General features: G+C 44.4%; 1 protein-coding gene across 1 annotated transcript; it reads right to left on the minus strand.

The window, feature by feature from the left end:
• Nucleotides 1-4276: 4276 nt before the first annotated feature.
• Nucleotides 4277-8287, minus strand: LOC147880359 (pentatricopeptide repeat-containing protein At2g33680-like). Its single transcript, XM_087371282.1, has 2 exons — nt 5067-8287; nt 4277-4361 (listed from the first exon to the last, which is right to left on the minus strand). Exon 1 carries the CDS (start codon nt 7717-7719, stop codon nt 5218-5220), a length of 2502 nt encoding a protein of 833 aa, XP_087227408.1. The 5' UTR covers nt 7720-8287; the 3' UTR covers nt 4277-4361; nt 5067-5217.
• Nucleotides 8288-18726: the final 10439 nt, after the last annotated feature.

Genomic DNA, 18726 nt, shown 5'->3' on the forward strand with positions numbered 1-18726 from the left:
AACATCCTGCCCTTCTTCTTTCCTTTTGCTTTCAAGCGACCGTTATTTTTCATATCCTCAACAAATGCTCATTTCTGTCATCACCCTGTCTACTAGAAGATGCATAATTCCCTTACTGCAATTTTCCATTCATGATGTCATTCTGCTTTTTATAGCAATCTTTAGCCATATGACCCATTTTACCACAATAGTAGCATTCAACATTACTGTTTGCATTTTGGCCTCTCTGCCATCCACCATGACCTCTTTGGCTCCCCCTGCCTCTAGAGTTACCATGTCGTCCTCTAAAGGACTGGTTTTCTTGAGTTTGCTGCATATTCTGATTTCTACCACGGCCTCCAGATCGGCCTCCTCTACCTCTGTCTCTACCTCTTCCAGCATTTGAGTAGAAGATAATTTCTTTTGAAGTTCCTCCTGAAGAAGATGCACCACCATTTCTCTGCTCTTCAGAAATTAGAGGAGCAAACAACTCCTCAAAATCAGGAAATTTTTCACGGACGGCAATGGATGTCCGGAATTGTGCATAATCCTTTCCTAGACCATTCAAGGTCACAGAAACTAGATCATCATCTTCCACTGGTGACCCAATGGAAGCAAGTGCATCTGCAATTTTCTTCACCTTCATGTGGTAGTCATTGATGCTCATATTTTCTCTCTGCACATTGTGCAACTCCTGCTTGAGCTGCATTTTCCTGGCTTGCGTATTTGTGCTGTACATTTTTGCCAAAGTATCCCATGCCTCCTTTGGCGTACTTGCATCCTGAATATGCACAATAATAGAATCTGAAATACTGATAGACAGCCAATACATAACTTTTTTTGCTCTCTCATGCCATCCTTTAAATGCCTGCATTTCCTGTTGATTGGGAACATTAGGAAGAACTGGTTCTTCTTTATTTCCTGTAATGAACTCCCAATAGCCTTTTTCCATAAGAAAATTCGTCATTCTAAACTTCCATGCTTGGAAGTTGTTCTTGTCAAGCTTTTCAGTGACAATCTGTGAAAGAGAATCAGACGCCATTACAGAACACTGCAAAAAAACACAACTTCTGCCTCACACGGGCAAATCAGCAAAATTGACGAAAGTGGTATTTGACCACACAGTCACTTCCTACTGACGATTTTGCATCAACAGGCAATAAGGATGATTCGGTAACTCCGAGTATCTCTGTGCACAGGCATACGATGCAATTTCTGCGGTAACTTTTCACCAACCTACAGAGCAGTGGTCGCACAGCAAAAACAGGGCCTTTTTCTCAATGCTTCGGAGAACTGCCGCCTCCAAAACGGGCCCCAACATGGCCTCACCGACCTACAGAGCAGTGGTCGCACAGCAAAAACAGGGCCTTTTTCTCAGTGCTTCGGAGAACTGCCGCCTCCAAAACGGGCCTCGACATGGCCTCGAATCAGAAAAATAAAGTCACTCAGGGCTTCGCCCTGTCCCGCAGCATATATTACCCTCTCGCCACACCACGAAGGGCGTCTCAACCTGAGACAATGCACTCTTGTACTTTTCGACTATGCTACCTGCAGAGATTTGCTCCCAAACTCGAAAAAGGAAAGCAACAATGTCCTCTTACCAGGACACCGCGAACTTGGTTTGCTTTCTTGAGCTCCTTACCACGAACAAGGCTCTGATACCATGTAAAGATAGTGGGAGAGAGGAAAGGAGTCTCACTTGCAACTTTCTCACATACACAATGGGGGAATACACACAGAGGTGGAGGCTGAAAATAGTTTTTCTCTTCTTAGTTGTGTAAGCCAAAAGAACTCTAGTACAAAGAAATAGAAGAACCCTATATGTGGGTCTCAAACCAAACTCAACTAACTAAGGCGGCATACTAACCAAGCCACGAACTAGAGTACATAAGGATAGTTGTCATCTAGCTATTATTCATGGGTAGTGTACCAACCGCATTTGCAGCTAACAAGTCGGTGACATAAATGCACAACGGTCACCCTGGCATATCACGAGTGGAGCTCGATATCTCAACAAACAAGGATATTGTTAATATAACATACTATAAACTTCTCGATATACGGGCGTAGTAAATCGTTCATAAGCACAACGAATGTAGTTGGAGCATTGGTAAGTCCAAACAGCATTATAAAAAACTCATAATGTCCAAACTTGCTTCTAAAAGCAGTTTTATGCACATCCTCGACTCTAATACGGATCTGATTGTAGCCACACTTAAGATATATCTTGTTGAAAATTATGGCTCCATGTAATGCATCTAGCAAGTCATCACATGTGCTTAGCAATGATATTATTAAGCACTCTGTAATCTATATAGAGACGGAAAGTATCATCTTTCTTTTTCTTCAATATCACTGGTGAACCAAAAGGTGAGAAACTGGACTGAATCTGCCCTAGCTTGAGGTATTCCTTGGGTTGCCTTGCACCTTAGCTTCTTCAGTGAAACTTAATCTATAGGGAGGTCTATTTACAAGTTCTGCCCTCGAGATGAGTTCAATCTTATGCTGAACATTCCGCTTTGGAGGTAAACCATAAGGCAATTCATCCTAAAACTATCAGAGAACTGCTTTGCAATCTGATCAGCCAACTTAGTCGATGGATCTTCAATTGACTCTTTCGATGCTATATAAAGAAACAAAACTCTTCTTGAGATTTTTGAACTTCCATTACTGAAACAGACGGTCCCTGAGGCAAATCCTTTTCACCTCGCAAGACATACATCACATCATTCATCTTGAACTACTAAATGTGCTTTTTCCAATCAATGGTGGTTGGATTCTTCTTAGAATGTGAAGCCCTACCCAGGGCTATATCTCCAAGAGCAAGTCTTGTCATTTCAAAGTCCAGCTTCTCCACCTAGTCCTGAATCCGAAGTTTCAAGTGGGTAACCCTTTGGTCCCATACTTCAGTTGAACTTCTATCTACCATCTTGACCGCATATGCATAGTCAGATGGACTAGTTTGTAATTTCAGCCTCTTTATTTACGAGCTTATTAGATTGTGCGTTGATGTTGAGTCAAAACAACACAATGATGTTGTGATTGGCCACTTGTCCTTTCATCTTAATTAACTCCATATCGCTAAAGGCCGTATACCCCATTGCTACGAGCTTAGATAGGATATTATCAGGTGCACTGTTTACTAGCTTAGCAACAAACATGCATAACAAAACAGGTACTAACCTTTGAGAAGATCCCGCTAGCTGAATTTGCATCTATTCGGCTCAACAGCTTTTAAAAAGCATATAACAAGCTGCAAACTGAAGTACATCTATGCACTGTAAATTGTGAAATGTAAAGGAACAAAAAGCCCACTCGCCAATTGTAGATCTGTTGGACTCTAAAGTACTCCACTATTGTGATACTGCAATACAAAGTAATCAAAAGCATGTGATTGAGACACAGAGCAAATAGCTTCTCTTTGTCACTGCCCATGCGTCGCCCCTTTCCAAACTCTGTAACCAATTTTGTTTTGGTTGGTCCATTCATCTTGAGCACCTTGCTACCTTGGGCTTGTCACTTCACCCATGATGCGCAAATGAACGCAATTGGCTTATGATAAAAATTATAGTGTGAGTGAATGTGACGAATGATGAATTTTCTACCCAGCAGCTCCTTCCAATACATACCCATGTCGCTTTCCAACACATTATTCCCTATCTCTAACCTATCAACCATGGACAAAGGAAAAAAAAAGCAAGGACATGTGGCTGCTTGGAAGAGAAGAGCTTGCCACGTGTCACAAAGAAGGAGCTCTTGGATAGAGGTTGGGAGAAGGGAGGAGGTGGAAAGATAAGAGGCAGCCTTTGAGTGGGAGGGAGGTAGAAAGACGAGGCAATTTGGGAGGAAGGAGAAGATAGAAGGTCAATGGAATGGAGGAGAGGGAAGTTCACCTTTGGGAGGAAGGAGGAGATAGAAGGTCAATGGAATTAAAGAAGGAGATAAAACCAAGGGTTAAGACTTAGCAAAAATTTCAAAAGCCAATCCAAGTATGCAAGGTTAATTGATTAGCAATTTAAGAACCGATCAATGCATGTGCCAAAAGGAGCTCTCTCTCTTTCTCTCTCTCTCCCGCAGCAACGCGTGGGTTGCATACTAGTGACCTTTATGTAGATCTCTGGAAGTAGACGCCTCGCCAACACCCACAATGTAGATCATGCACGCCACGATGTTCCTTAGAACCAGCTTCTCAACAACGAACCCACACTTAGGTAGACGACAATTCGCGAAGCAGAGCTTAGATTCTATGCCCAATTCGTGATTGATCCCTTCAGCCCACACATTGTGAGACCACTCCGACTCCCATATCCTTGTGGTGTCCACAATCGCATATCACCAAGCGCACCCCACAGCCCCACGACTTTGCCTTCCAAGCCTTCAACCTGACAAGAAGGAAAACACCAACGCAGAAGCCTATCAACATTTGTCTGGACATGAAAATCTGTCAGAGTTGTCAACCTGTCAATTCGGCATGCTACTCCAATTCACGACAATCATCACACATCCTAGGCTCTGATACCAAATATCACACACCACTACTAAAATCAAGCAAATCATGGGCTATGACACACAATTGTTCCACCAGCCAATCTCTGTGACAACAAGCTCATATTCATCATCACTCATGTGTGTTCCACCTGCATGCTATACATAAACTCCACAAATCCCTAGATGATTCTACATGCCACATGTCACAATTCTAGGGTCAATCCTTGGTGCACCATTTACCCCTCTCTTAGAGTACCATTTAATTCCATTTGCCCCCTGGCAATTACACATTTTGATGCCCCTAGACCCCTGACCTTTAGAACCATCTAGTTAGTGTCAACTCGTCCTCACCATAGACCTTGACATTAATTCCTTTAACCATAAACTTGAAGCGCAATGAAATATAATACGAAAGTTGGTCCTCTAAAGAAAATGTCTACTGACCCTTCCAAGGTCATATTATCTCAGCTTGAGCATACCAACTGAGGACAACACAAAGTGATAAAGATTGCCCCCGCAAGAACATTTTCAATCCTTAAAATTACGAACACCATTGGTTTATCATTGATATGAGAGCATGGATGTTAAAAATCACAAACCTGAATATTTTGCAGCATATGATGTCTGCAGGTGTATTGATTATGGCACATTCCATGGAACTTACTGTTCAATGGGTTGTATACACATGATAGCACCTATTTTTGCTCATCCATCACTGAAAGAAAAACATTAAGGCATTGCATACAAACCTTATACTAATGGACACACCATCCTACTATAGTCAATCCACCAGCTCTTTTCAGTTTTCTCCCATGCTTCAGCATTTATCAGGAGTTGGATCTTATCATAGTCCTCGAACATGCAATTGTCGGCATATATGTTGGCCATCAAAACATATGATGCAGGAACCTTTTTGTCTAATCTCAACACATTTTCAAAGGCACGTCTTCCAACCACTATGTTCTTCCACTTTTGACAAGCACCCAGTATTGTTGACCACACAACAACGTCAGGTTGGAAAGGCATCTTCTCCACCATTGCAACTGCCTCGTCCAATTGGCCGGCACGGCCAAGGAGATCCACCATGCAAGTATAGTGTTCAATGTTTGGGATAATGCCATACTGTTTGCTCATAGCCTGAAAGTACTTCTGGCCCTTGTGCACTAGACCTGCATGACTACATGCAGTTAGGACACTAAGAAATGTTACACTATCTGGCTGTATGCCTTCCTGCTCCATTCTCCCAAATAAATCAAACACGCGTACACTCTCACCCTGCCGGGCATATCCTGCAATCAATGCACTCCAAGGTACAATATCCCTTGTGGGCAATGTATCAAACAAAGCTTCGGCATCAACCATGCTCCCACATTTAGCATACATGTCAATAAGACAGGATGCCACAAGTGCAACAGTTTCAAGGCCAGCCCTGATAATTTGTGAATGGAGATCCTGTCCAGTTTCCAAATCTGATCTGTTCACACATGCCTTCAGAATGCTGAAAAAGCTACAGCTATTTGAAGATAGACCTTTCTCTTGCATTTGTGCGTAGAGTCTAAAGGCCTTCTTGTTTTCTTCTTGCATAGCATAACCCAAAATCATAGCATTCCAGGAAACCACATCACGTTGAGGCAATCTGTCAAAGACACAACATGCATCCTCCATGCTCCCACATTTTGTATACACATCCACCAAGGTGTTTCCAACAAAAAGATCTGACTCCAAGCCACTCTTTACGACTTGAGAGTGGACAGCTCTCCCATTCTCCAGGCATCCTGTTTTCATAAATTTACCATCAAATTGCTTCCCCTCTTCCAGTGCGGCCAGGCTACTGCAAGCCTTCAATGCCCCTACAAAGGTGCGATCATTCGGTTGGACACCTTCCACATGCATCTGGGCACAGAGCTCGAGGGCCCGTGCACCCTCTTCCTCCTTAGCATACCCCAGGATCATGGCAGTCCACGTAACCACATCACGATGAGGCAATTCCTCGAAGACACGCCATGCATCCTCCATGCTGCTACACTTTGCATACATATCCACCAGGGTGTTTCCAAGGATTACATCTGACTCAAGGCCACTCTTTACTACTTGGGAGTGTATAGCTCTACCCTTCTCCCAGCATTCTGTTTTGTTGAATCTAACATCAAGTTGTCTCCTCTCTTCCAAAGCTGCCAGGCTACAGCAAGCCTTCAACGCAGAAACAAACGTTGGAAGGTCAGGTGTGACATGTTCTTGATGCATCTGTCTATACAAATCCAAAGCCAGCACCCCCTCTTCTTGCTTGGTGTACCCCTGGATCATGGTAGTCCAGGTGACCACATTACGATAAGGCAATTTGTCAAAAACACAACGTGCATCCTCCATGCACCCACATTTTGAGTACATGTCTATCAAGGCCGTTCCCACAAATACATCTGACTCAAACCCACTCTTTACCACGTGGGAGTGGATGGCTCTACCTTTCTTCAGGCAACCTGTTTCAGTAAACTTCCTATCAACTTGCTTCCCTTCTTCTAGTGCTGGCAGGCTACTGCAAGCCTTCAGTGCACCAACAAACGTTGGCTGATCTGGTGTGACACCTTCCTGGTGCATCAGTGCATACAAATTCAAAGCCGCTTCACCCTCTTCCTGTTTACTATACCCCAAGATCATGGCATTCCAGGACACCACATCACGCACAGGCAAGACATGAAAAACAGACCATGCATCCCCCATGCACTCACATTTGGCATACATATCCACCAAGGTGGTTCCCACGTAAAGATCTGACTCAAAGCCACCCTTTACAACTTGACAGTGGATAGCTCTACCTTTCTGCAGATACCCTAATTTTCGGAACTTATCATGAGCTGGCTTCCCCTCCCCCAGTACTGCTAGGCTACCACAAGCTTTCAATATGCCAACAAAGGTTCGATCACTGGGTTGTACACCTTCCTGGTACATCCGTGCATACAGCTCCAGAGCTCGTGCACCTTCATCCTGCTTGGCATAGCCCAGGATCATAATATTCCACGACAAAACATCACGCTTTGGCATGCTGTCGAACAGATTTAGAGCATCCACCAAGTTCCTACATTTGACGTACATATGCATCACATTGTTTATTTTAAACACGGAAAGATCATTTAAACCTTCCAGCTTATAAGCTTGTATTCTTTTAGCCTCATTCAGCTGAGGCATTATCTTGGAGGCTGCATTTCCAGCTCTGTCCGCACCAAAAGAATGGGGCAGCCGAAGCTGTGGGCCCATGAACAAAGAATACGCGAGCAGGGAGCTAATTTGTGCATGCCAATATCCGATAACCCAGCTGAGAAAACGGCTTCAAAAGAAACAACAACAAGAACCACAGGCCAGAAGACAAAAAATAGGCCCATGCATATGCAAGCTCTGCCAAATTGGAACACATCTGCTCAGCGGGAGAATTCCGTGCGACAGGGGGCATAATCGATGGCCCTTCGCAGTGCAGAGAAGCTGGTAGATTGCACGCTCTGTATGAAGGCATGGATCGCCTGTTTACTACTACATTATCGAGAGCAACTTGCAGCAATTTTGTGGTCTGGCTCCACGTCAGGAGCCGTGTCCTAGTTTCTATCAAAGCCCTGCTGTAAAAGAAGTGAGGTTGCCCAGCTTTTAAGCGGCAGTGATAATGCTCCATGTAAGTGCGACTCTGTGGGCACTCTAGCAATGTTGATTTGTGAGCAAGTTCCCCTCAACAAAAAACAACAGGTCGCTAAAGTTATCAGGAAGGTACCTAGGGAGGAGTAAAGGAGGTAGCTGGAGGCTTCACGTCTACGTAGGCTGCCTTTAGACATCAAGGTCTTCATTACATCAAGCCATGATCCTTAAGAGTGATCAAAATGATATTCGACGGCGGCCACATGCATCGTAGTGATAGCATTTTGCTATAGAAGTTTAGCCTTCGTTAGAAAACGTTTCACCTGAGCAAGCATTTTGCTATAGAAGTTTAGCCTTCGTTAGAAAACGTTTCACCTGAGCAAGCTCAATTCACATGGCTGCTGTCTTTTACACTCGTTTACCTGCAAAATTATGCTGGCTGTATATTGGACGGCGGCCACATGCATCGTAGTGATAGCATTTTGTTATAGAAGTTTAGCCTTCGTTAGAAAACGTTTCATCTGAGCAAGCTCAGTTCACATGGCTGCTGTCTTTTACACTCGTTTACCTGCAAAATTATGCTGGCTGCAGAGGCAAATCTGCAGTAAGATAGTGGGCTATTAGAGGTACGAGTAGCATGACCCATCTACGACGGGTTAGAGACCTGCTCCGCTCGGTCTTAAGGTTGGAATCCTTAGGTTCCTTGAAGTTCAAGGAGTAAAATTTTAGGTTTTAATTTACAAATCTTTGTATTTGAATGCTTTTTACAAATTTTCCAAATTGGATCTTTAGCATTGCCTTTAGTGGGGAAAAATGTTTTTACGATGGGCAGCCTAGAAGGAAGTTTTCCTTTTTTAAGCCCTCGTTAAGCCATGTGTCGTGATTATAGGCGTTGATCTTTATGAAGATCTAAGGGTTTGAAACGTGCTTTCTAGAAAAGTAAAACTTTTGTGAGCTCTCCTTAAGCCACGTGTACAATTTTAGGCCTTTGATTTTAGATTGATCTAAAAGACTAAAACACTCCTTCCAAATTTGACCCAAAAGCATACTTTTTTATTCATTCTTCACACAAATCTATTATATAAGGAGGGAGATAATTGCATTTTTTCTTTCTTGCATAACTTAATTGCATAATTGTTGGACAAAGCTCATGACCTTGCTATTGGAACTCCAATTGGATAATAGTGAGGATTCAGGTTCAATTTGGACTTAGAGCCATGACGAAAAGGGTGCCTACTGCAACCTAGTTGGTAACATTGCATCGCTCTCTCTCTCTCTCTCTCTCTCTCTCTCTCTCTCAATCTGAAAGTTTACAAATCTCAACGTTTGTAATGCTTGTAAATTTTCAAATCAAATCCCAATGAAGCCCTAACAGTGCCTTTATCTGAAAAATATATATTTTATACCAATACTCTCTCTCTCTATGTGTGTGTGTGTGTGTGTGTGTGTGTGTGACCCATCTACGATGGGGGCTAGAGTCCTCCTCTGCTGGGTCTCAAGGACCACCTACAATTAAAAAATCCACTTAAGTAAACCACACGCACACACATCCCCCCCCCTCTCTCTCTCTCTCTCTCTCTCTCTCTCTCTCTCTCTACAACTTGCATTATTTAAAGAAATAAAAAAGAAATATTGATAAACATGAAGTGCATGGAAGAGCTGAGAACAAAAATCAAGAGAAGGCCGTGTAACAATTCTAATGAAACCACAAATTTTTAAAACCCACTTTTAAAGTTAGTGATGAGCCAAATCCACCCATCTATAAGCCGAGAATGTGCTCAACAAAACAAAGCTTAAACCAAGGTGAAAAGGTTATGAAAGCTAATGCTGTTAGTCTTGACACAATCAGCTGTTGACTACAATCAGCTAAAGCATTAAAGCTATGTCGATCTCTTTTCCTTTTAGCTTAAACAAGCATAGATAAGTGCAGCTTAGGTTTATCTTGCTTGGCATGCTTTTGAATCTTGGGTAGCAAGAAACTTTCAACTTTTGGTTTTTTAAACTATCAAAGCATAAATCTTAAAAGGGCTCTGCCATGATTGTCTCAAAGTACAACTACACATCCTGGCAATAGACACTCAACTAGTCTTCAACACTTCATGTCTCAAAATATGTCTCAAAATCTCTTCACCTCTCCTCCCGTTGTCCATTATCCAGTTATCCGCTATCTCCCTATCCTCTCCGATCCAAGCCCCCTTCACGATTATGCTACGCCCAAAGATGCCCATGAAAGGGCTCGCTTGAGCCCTTTTTCCTCGACCTACTCCACATTTTGGAGAGGTATACAAAACGTGTGTGCCGATTTCTCCAACTCCAGCTTGGTGATTTCGGAGAAGTGGATGCGGCTTTCGGTCATATTTGCAAATCTAGCCGAGGGCCTCGTGCATCTTTTTCTTCTGGGAGTACTTGTCTGCAATGACGAGGAGGCCGAAGGCAGTGCGCACCACGTCCACATTAAAGTGGTAGAAGTGGGGGGTGCTTGTTGCATCGCGGAGGATGCCGACATTGGTATTCGAGTTGTAGGCCTAGAGGAATTCCCTAAACAGCTTCATGTTGAGGTGACAAGGAAGGCAGTCCCCCACGGATCCAAGGCCTGTCAGTGCTAGGGAGGCTTGAACCTCTAGCTCCTTGAGGGCTTGATGCATGGACGCATTGTGGTAGTAGAGTGTGTAATCGTGCCCCTCGTAGGCATAACGGGAGTGGATCACGTATTCATTGAGTTGCTGCAGCCAGGCTTCTCTGAGTGGCGAGTGTGTCTGGGACCACACAATTTTGTACTCCCCTTGCATTGGAGTTGGAGTATGCTTCCTGAATGTCTCGGAGGGAGTGGTTACAGCTGCTATTGACAGATCCTTAGTGGTCTATTGCATCGAGATTTCCTCCTTTGTTTGCAGGTCCTCTGCTGGGATATCAGAGGGCAACCCTAAGGGTGTACTCTAGGATTTAGAGGGGCCGGTGGCCTGTGGATTCGGGGGTGGAGGCTGAGCTTTGTTTCTATTTTAAAGGATTTGTTCTCAGAATCGATGGGAAAAAAGGAGGGTAGTTGTGCAAGAAGAGAGTTGGTGGAGGAGAAGGAGGCTGAGGACATTCAATGGGGGCTAGAATGCAGGCTGGAAGAGGGTGAAGGGTTGGGGAAGATTTGGTAGAAATTTGACAGAGTTTTGTTGTTTTTGCTAAGGTGACGACCCAGGAGGATAGGGTGGCCTTTTATAGTTTTTGGTATCCCTACGGCCGAGAGGATAACATAAGGCGATGGGTCATGGGGATAGGAGCTATGGCAATGGGCCATGGGGATAGCAGAAGGGCGACAGTTGGCAAGTTAGAAGCTATGGCAACGGTCGACGTGTTAGCAAAAAGGCAATGGTTGGAGGGTTAGAAGCCATGGTAGCTGTCGTTGGTGGGTTAGCAAAAAGGAGACAGCCATGGGGATAGCAGAAAGAAAAAAAGACAAAAGGAAAGAAGGAAAAAAGGAAAAGGAGGGGACTACAGATGCCGAGGGTATCGTGTAAAGGGAAAAACGGGGTGAATGAACTGCGTGTCACATAGATGCATGAGGTCAACGTGCAAGGATGCAAAACATGAAGATAATGCACAAGAGATGTATTAATCGTATGCACCTAATGCTGACCATGAATGTAAGTGGGTGCATTGGAATACCAAGGAATTATGCGCTATTGGTGGATGTGGGTGATATGCCTAGCGTATAAACTCACCTAGACCTGGACTTGATGATGATTAAGTGGGATGCAATGGAGATGAATGCTGAGCGACAACATACCACATCATCAGCCAAGTAGAGCACTTGTTGAGTTTGTGCCTCATCTTGGTTTTCAGGGGGGTATTGGTGCTGTGGCATTCACTATGATGGAACTCTTTTGAGGTAAGGCATGCAGGTTCTTATGTGGCTATAACCGGTGCAGGCTCTTGTGGTACCGAGACCCTTGATGTAGTAGGTGGTTATGCCCGAGTAGCACTATAGGTGCTCTATTGATTGAGCAAGGTGTCTTTTGATGGCATGCGTAGGGCCTAGAGGAAGGTTCTCGTGTAGCTACCCCCTTTCTAGGGGTCAGTTCTTGTGTCGGTTCGTCGATGACCCGGGCGGCCTTCTCATTGAGTTGAACTATTCGTGGAATCATGGCACTCCAAGGGCTTGGGGGCTTGCTCGTTCGCATTGGACTCGAGGGTAGGTTCTTGTGGAACTCCATCCAGAGTTGACACAAGTTCTTGTATTACTACCTTCTGAACCCCAGCGAGTTGGGATTGCGTATTCAGTGCTGTCAGAAGTTTTTGGACCCAAGTGGCCCGCTCGCTTTCATAGTAGCCTTGGGCTTCAAAGAGCTTTGTGGTGACCCAGCTCTTGTGAGGCCGTTGTGCTTGGAGTGGTGACTTCGGCCCTTGCAGTCGAGGCAATTGGCGGCGTCGAGCTCTTCTCTTGGATGGGGTTGTCCGTGTCGGTGTAGGCCAAGAAGGGATTGGATACTCTTCCCCTCCTTCGGTCCTTCTGGGTCGTTGACTTTTGTTGAAGTAGCATTGTGCATAGAGGATGGCTTCTTGTACCAGTTGCTTGTGCATTTTTGAGTGGGCGGTAGGGGTGGAAGAGTAGCTTGCGGTCAGAACCTTGCACTGTGGGCCTTTTAATTGCCTCTGTTTAGTACTGTGGGGGAGGTGGGATGAATTTCAAAGAGGGCGTAGCACTAGGTCCTTCCCAATATCATATGTTCGTCGATCACGTCTATGGGGAGAACATAAAAACAAATCTCTACTTTCGTATACCCTAAGGTGCTTAAGAGTTAACCATTGATGGCATGGACTGAAGCCACAATAAGGTTTAGGAGTACCTGTAGTGCTTCCCATACTTTTTGGGAAATGAAGTTATGGCTCGCTCCCGGATCCACGAGCGCCTAGATGCACAAGCTCGGGCCCTGCAATTGGACATTCAACCTAGTTGGATTAGTTCGTTGGTTAGTCCTGGATGTTCAAGTGTTGCCTTAAGCAAGGCCATTTGCTTACGTTGTTTGATTTTGTCATTATGAGCCTTGGCTTCTTCGATGGCCTGGCGTTTCATTCAAGCTACCTTAGCCTGAAGCTCCTTTTCTCTATGGATGGCTTGGAGGGTCTGTAGGGTGAGGGGGCCATAGTATCTTTCCAATTTGATCCTGTTAAGGTAACCATCCATTTCCACTCCATCTAGGGTAGCTATTCGGTATGCCCCTTGCAAAGTAATCTCCACCACACGATAGGGTCCCATGCCCCTATATTTAAGTTTACGTTTGGTGTTGCAGACGCTATATAGGATTGCGAGATCTCCTTCCTTGAGGTCCTTATTTTTTAGGTTGCAGTCAAACCATTTTTCCATCATGCCTTCACCCGAAGGTAATAGGCTACACGCAATATTGTCTCATATAGCCATTCAAGATCTATTAAGCGCTCCGCCAAGGCATTTCCGGTGATCCTTTCCTTGACCGTGATGCGGAGGCTGGGCACTACATATTCGATTGGCATAATTGCTTCCACCCCAAAGGCTAGGCTAAAGGGGGTGCAGTTTGTGGCCACTTTGCAAGACGTTCGATAGGCCCACAATGCGGCAATGAGCTTGTATTCCTAGTCAGTGCAATTGGCTTCCACGGTGCAAGTTATAATCTTGCAGCATGTCTTGTTCGAGCTCTTAGCCAAGCCATTTTCCTTAGGGTAGTATGGCATTGACTTCCTATGTATGATCATGAATTCACTAGTCAAGATCACTATAGTTTCATTGAGGAAAGGAGTTCCTCGATCACTAACCAATTCTAAGGGGCACCCAAACCATGTGATGACTTGTTCGTATAAAGACTTAGCTATGGGCCGCACGTCGGCTTTTCTTGTGGCTCGGCACTCCACCCATTTGGTGAAATAATATATGGCCTGGATAATGTATATGTCCCCTATTCCTCTAGCTGTTGGGTTGATCGAGCCAATAAAGTCTATGCCCCATTTCTCAAAGGGCTGATTGGTTAAGATTCTCGTTAGGGGCATCATGTCCAATTTATGTGGGATTTGCACTCTTTGGCAGGGATCACATCACTTGATGAACTCAACTGCATCTCTGAAGAGAATTGGCCACCATAGCCTTCCTACAACACCTTATGTGCCATAATGTTAGCAATGGAAAAGTGACCACGCTAACCCAAAATGTGCTTCTTTAAGCACGTTGATGTATTCGTGCTCGCACATGCATCTGCGCATGATGCCATCCTTACCCATGTAGTATAGTTGGCCTGCAATTAGTTGATATGGTGCTGCGTCCTTGATGAGTTTGGGGGCTCTGTCCCTCTTGAGGGCTTTATCTAAAGGCGACCCATTTGCCAAGTAGTGGCCAATTTTGGCTGCCCACACCAGAATCATGTCAATGAGGAATAGGGGAGCATCTAGGAGGTCATAAATCGACTCCCATTGGAGCCTCCCCATTCTTGTTGTCTCTGTGCCAACATGGACTTAGGTGAGAGAGAGAGAGAGAGAGAGAGAGAGAGAGAGAGAGAGAGAGAAGAGATACGTGCAAAGAGCATGCGAGAGAGGGGGGAGAGCAACTTGCATGTTTAACATGCAAGTTCTACTTACGATTCCTACATGCAGTTTCTACATGCAACTCCTACATGCATGTTCTACATGTGAGTTCTATATGCAACTCCTACATTTAACATGCAACTTGCAACTTGCAACTTCTACATGCAACTTCTAGATGCAAGTTCTACATGTAGAGAGAGAATGTCTTATAATTCCTACATGTAGAGAGAGAAGCTCTCCAACTTGTATAAATACCCCGTAATGGAATTAAGCCCACACTCTCTAGGGCATTGTGATGAGTTATACTTTGGTATTCCAAGCAATCGTCTCCAAGTGTCCATGCTTCCTTGCACTCCACATCCAAAATCATGTCCTAACCTTACAACTCCACATCCCCTCTACATCCCCTCTCCTCCAACCTTGCAACCCATCCTCTCCCTCTCCTCCTTCCTCCTTCCTCCTCCTCCTCCCTTCTCCTCCCTCCTCCTCCTCCCTTCTCCTACCCTCTCCTCCTCCCTTCTCCACCCTCTCCTCCTCCCTTCTCCATCCTCTATTTCCCATGTCTTCCATAAGAAGAGTAGGGTATTCTAAGTATGCAGGGTTTCGAGGCTTTTTGTCACCTACAGATATATCAGGTAGTATAAGTGTAGCTTAGGACCTCATGTCATATTCCGGTGAGAGACGTAGGCTTAAGTATGGTAAGTAAACATAGTGCAACAAGCATGTGTGAAAGGAACATGCATCATCATGATTGGGGTAATGAAGGCTTTCAGCTTCATTGGGGGTTAAAGAGTTTAGGAGGAGTTTAAGGATTAGAGGGAGGTTCAGGGTTTAGAAGGAGGTTCCAAGGTTTAGAAGGAGGTTCCAGGGTTTAGAAGAAGTTCAAGATTCAAAAGGAGGATCCAAGGTTCAAGGTAGAGTACATGGCGGAGAACTCATCTCCCTCGTAGTTCATGGAGATCAAGGGTTGAGAGACTAAGGGTTTAGGGGGAGCATAGGAGTGGGAGAGAAAGAAGGTGCAAGTGCAAAAGGAAGGAGGAGAGGGTGGAGAAGGGAGGAGGAGGAGGGAAGACAAGGGAGGAGGAGAGGGTGGAGAAGGCAGGAGGAGGAGGGAGGAGAGGAGGAGGAGGAGGGAAGAGGAGAGGGAGAGGATGGGTTGCAAGGTTGGAGGAGAGGGGATGAGAGTTGCAAGGTTAGGACATGCTTTTGGACGTGGAGTGCAAGGAAGCATGGACACTTGGAGACAATTGCTCGGAATACCAACGTAGAACTCAACACAATGCCCCAAAGAGTGTTGGCTTCATTCCATCATGGGGTATTTATACAAGTTGGAGAGCTTCTCTCTCTGCATGTAGGAATCGTAAGACATTCTCTCTCTACATGTAGAACTTGCATCTAGAAGTTGCATGTAGGAGTTGCATGTTGCATGTAGGAGTTGCATATAGAACTCGCATGTAGAACATGCATGTAGGAGTTGCATGTAGAAACTACATGTAGGAATTGTATGTAGAACTTGCATGTAGAGCATGCAAGTTGGATTCCTAATATGGATTATTCCTAGTGTGACGCCAAAAATTGATATTTTTAATTTGGCATTGGTATTGTTTTTCCCTATGTTTGATAAGAGTTTGAGTATCAAGTGATAGCCTAGTGGCTCTCACTTATTTCTATTTTCTAAGATATTGTATGGGATTGAGAGGATGACTGGAATGGATCATTGTAAATACCATGTGTATGGATGATAAATACCTTAGTATGGGGTGAGAGTTATTTGTGTATGGGATATTATGGGGTTTTTAGAAAATAGGAAGAGAGTCATATAAAGAGGTGGGCTCATGTCCATGTGTTCCAATAATATAAGAGAGGCCACATGCCAAGCGTGTGCAAGGCATGTGGAGGAGTGTGGAGTCAAGAGGGATCCTTCTAGAATTCCTATGTGGAATAAGGAGGATGTGGACATATGGAAAAGAGAGGGTCCCTATGGGCTCCATGTGGAGAGACTCTTGACTTTCTCAATATTTTAAGAGTCTTGAGCATCTTTTGATGGGACACATGGCAAGAGTAGCCAAAAAGGACATGGATGGTGACATACAGGCTTATGTGATTGATGGGGAAAGGAATCTACATGCAGCAATTGTAAATGGGTGAAAGAGGGTGACAAAATCTCTATAAAAGAAGCCCTCCTCTCCCTTGTTCATCATCTCTTCCACCATTAGGCCTCATGTTGCTATAGCTCTAGTCTCTTCAAGCCTCTTCCAAGAGCCTTCTCTCCCCCTTGTAGATATTCTCTTATGTAGACTCTTGAGTCCATCTCTCTCTAGTTCATTCTCTCCGTTCCCTTCTGGCGGTTGAGCTTCCTCCTTCAGTAGAGTCTGCCGCTCTCCCCATTTCCTTCTGCAACCTCAATCTCCGATGCCTCCCAAGTTCTCAACAAGTCTGTATTGCAATGTAGCTCAATGAATCTTATGGCCATTGGGTACCAGATCTCCAGCATTCAAATCGCCTATAAAGACAATGAACGGCTGCTTCTACAAGTTAGAATGCCTTTATAGGGATCTTCTACTGTGCGATGTACTCGATTTGTCTCTGTTGTTCCTCTAGCATACTAATGTACAACTTTATCTTGAATCATCGGGTGGCTCTGATACTGCTTCCCTGAGAGTTCTGGCTAGAGGTGGGGGTTCAAGATGATCATGCAGGCATCTTCCTTGCAGATTGTGGTGCCCCTAGAGTCCATTTCTCACTAGGACCAACCTTTGAATCATGTCTTGCATATAGCTCAACATGAGCATTCTGAGTTCTACAGTTTTGTTTTTGTTCCTCTCTCTCTCAAGAGTCTTAGTCTAAGTTTGTGGGGTGCATTGCACCTTGTCTTGTATCTCCATTTGAGCAATAAAAAAGCCTGGATAAAAAGAGATTATAAGGGAGTAATTCTTTAGAAAGGAGTGCTATTGCTACTCCCAGGTATTTCTGAAAATGCAATTTTATAAACTAAAAATGGAAGAGTCTGATACTTTGAGTGCACATATAGCAAAAATTCAATCCTTAGTTCAACAACTCTCCAACTTGAAGTGTTGCCCAGATGATGAGGACAAAATGGCTGTCCTCATGACAAGTATAGAAGGGATCTCTCACTTTGAGAATCCCCTTGAAGTACTTCACATTGCATCGACTACATTCGAAGATATGGTCTCTCTTCTGGTTGAAAAAGATCACCGCAACAAAGAATCTCCATCCTACTCATCGGATACTACACAGGCTCTTGCCTCCACTAGCAAATGGAGACCTAGGCCATCGACTCCACCAGCACGAGGAAATACATTCAAGCCATTCAAGTGCACTTACTGCAACAAGCTCGGTCATACGGAGGACAGGTGCTATCAGAAGCTTGCTCAACACAACAATCGAAGGATCATGCTAGAAGGGTGGCATCCACCACTAGTGATGATGCAAACGAAGATGACCAGCCGACACAAGATCATGCTCTTGCTATCTATCTCCCGCATCTAGAAGATGATGGAGATCATGATTTTGGTTTCTAAAGCATGATATATTTGGATACTCTGCCCTAGGGGTGTTTCCCAAAAATGAATGCAATAAATCATGTGTGTTGGGTCAATAAAGGTATTCTGCCTTGGATAGTCCTCCTAAAATGATGTATTTCTTTTCTATTTTTGGTGTGTGGCTCCATGTTCCTCATTAGTCTTTGGAGCCAGGAGGGGATGTACTGTGGGAGCCATATGTTTTGGCTTTGATAGGTCTATTTGTTGGTGCATTGGTCTCCTAGACCTTTGAGTTGATCATGTATCCATGCATGATGAGCCTCTGAGCCATGCTAGATGAGATTTCTATTTTATGCTCACTAGCCCCTGAGCCATGCTTGCTTGCCTCTGAGATTGTGTGGGAGCCATGTCTAGTTATAGACCGACATGCACAGTTTTGATGACCGTCATACTCTGTTCTTGATTCAATTCCAATAGTCCCTCACCTTTCCTCCATGGGGGGGTGTTAGGTGTTAGATATCAATGCTCCACTCTCGTGTAACTACGCAGGAACCAACTAACTCTACTTGTAAGCCCCCCATATGAGGAGAAGGCATTT

This window comes from Dipteris shenzhenensis, chromosome 32, assembly GCF_047967505.1.
Source record: "Dipteris shenzhenensis isolate YYH24624 ecotype China chromosome 32, Dip_SZ_1.0, whole genome shotgun sequence".
Classification (NCBI taxonomy): Eukaryota; Viridiplantae; Streptophyta; class Polypodiopsida; order Gleicheniales; family Dipteridaceae; genus Dipteris; species Dipteris shenzhenensis.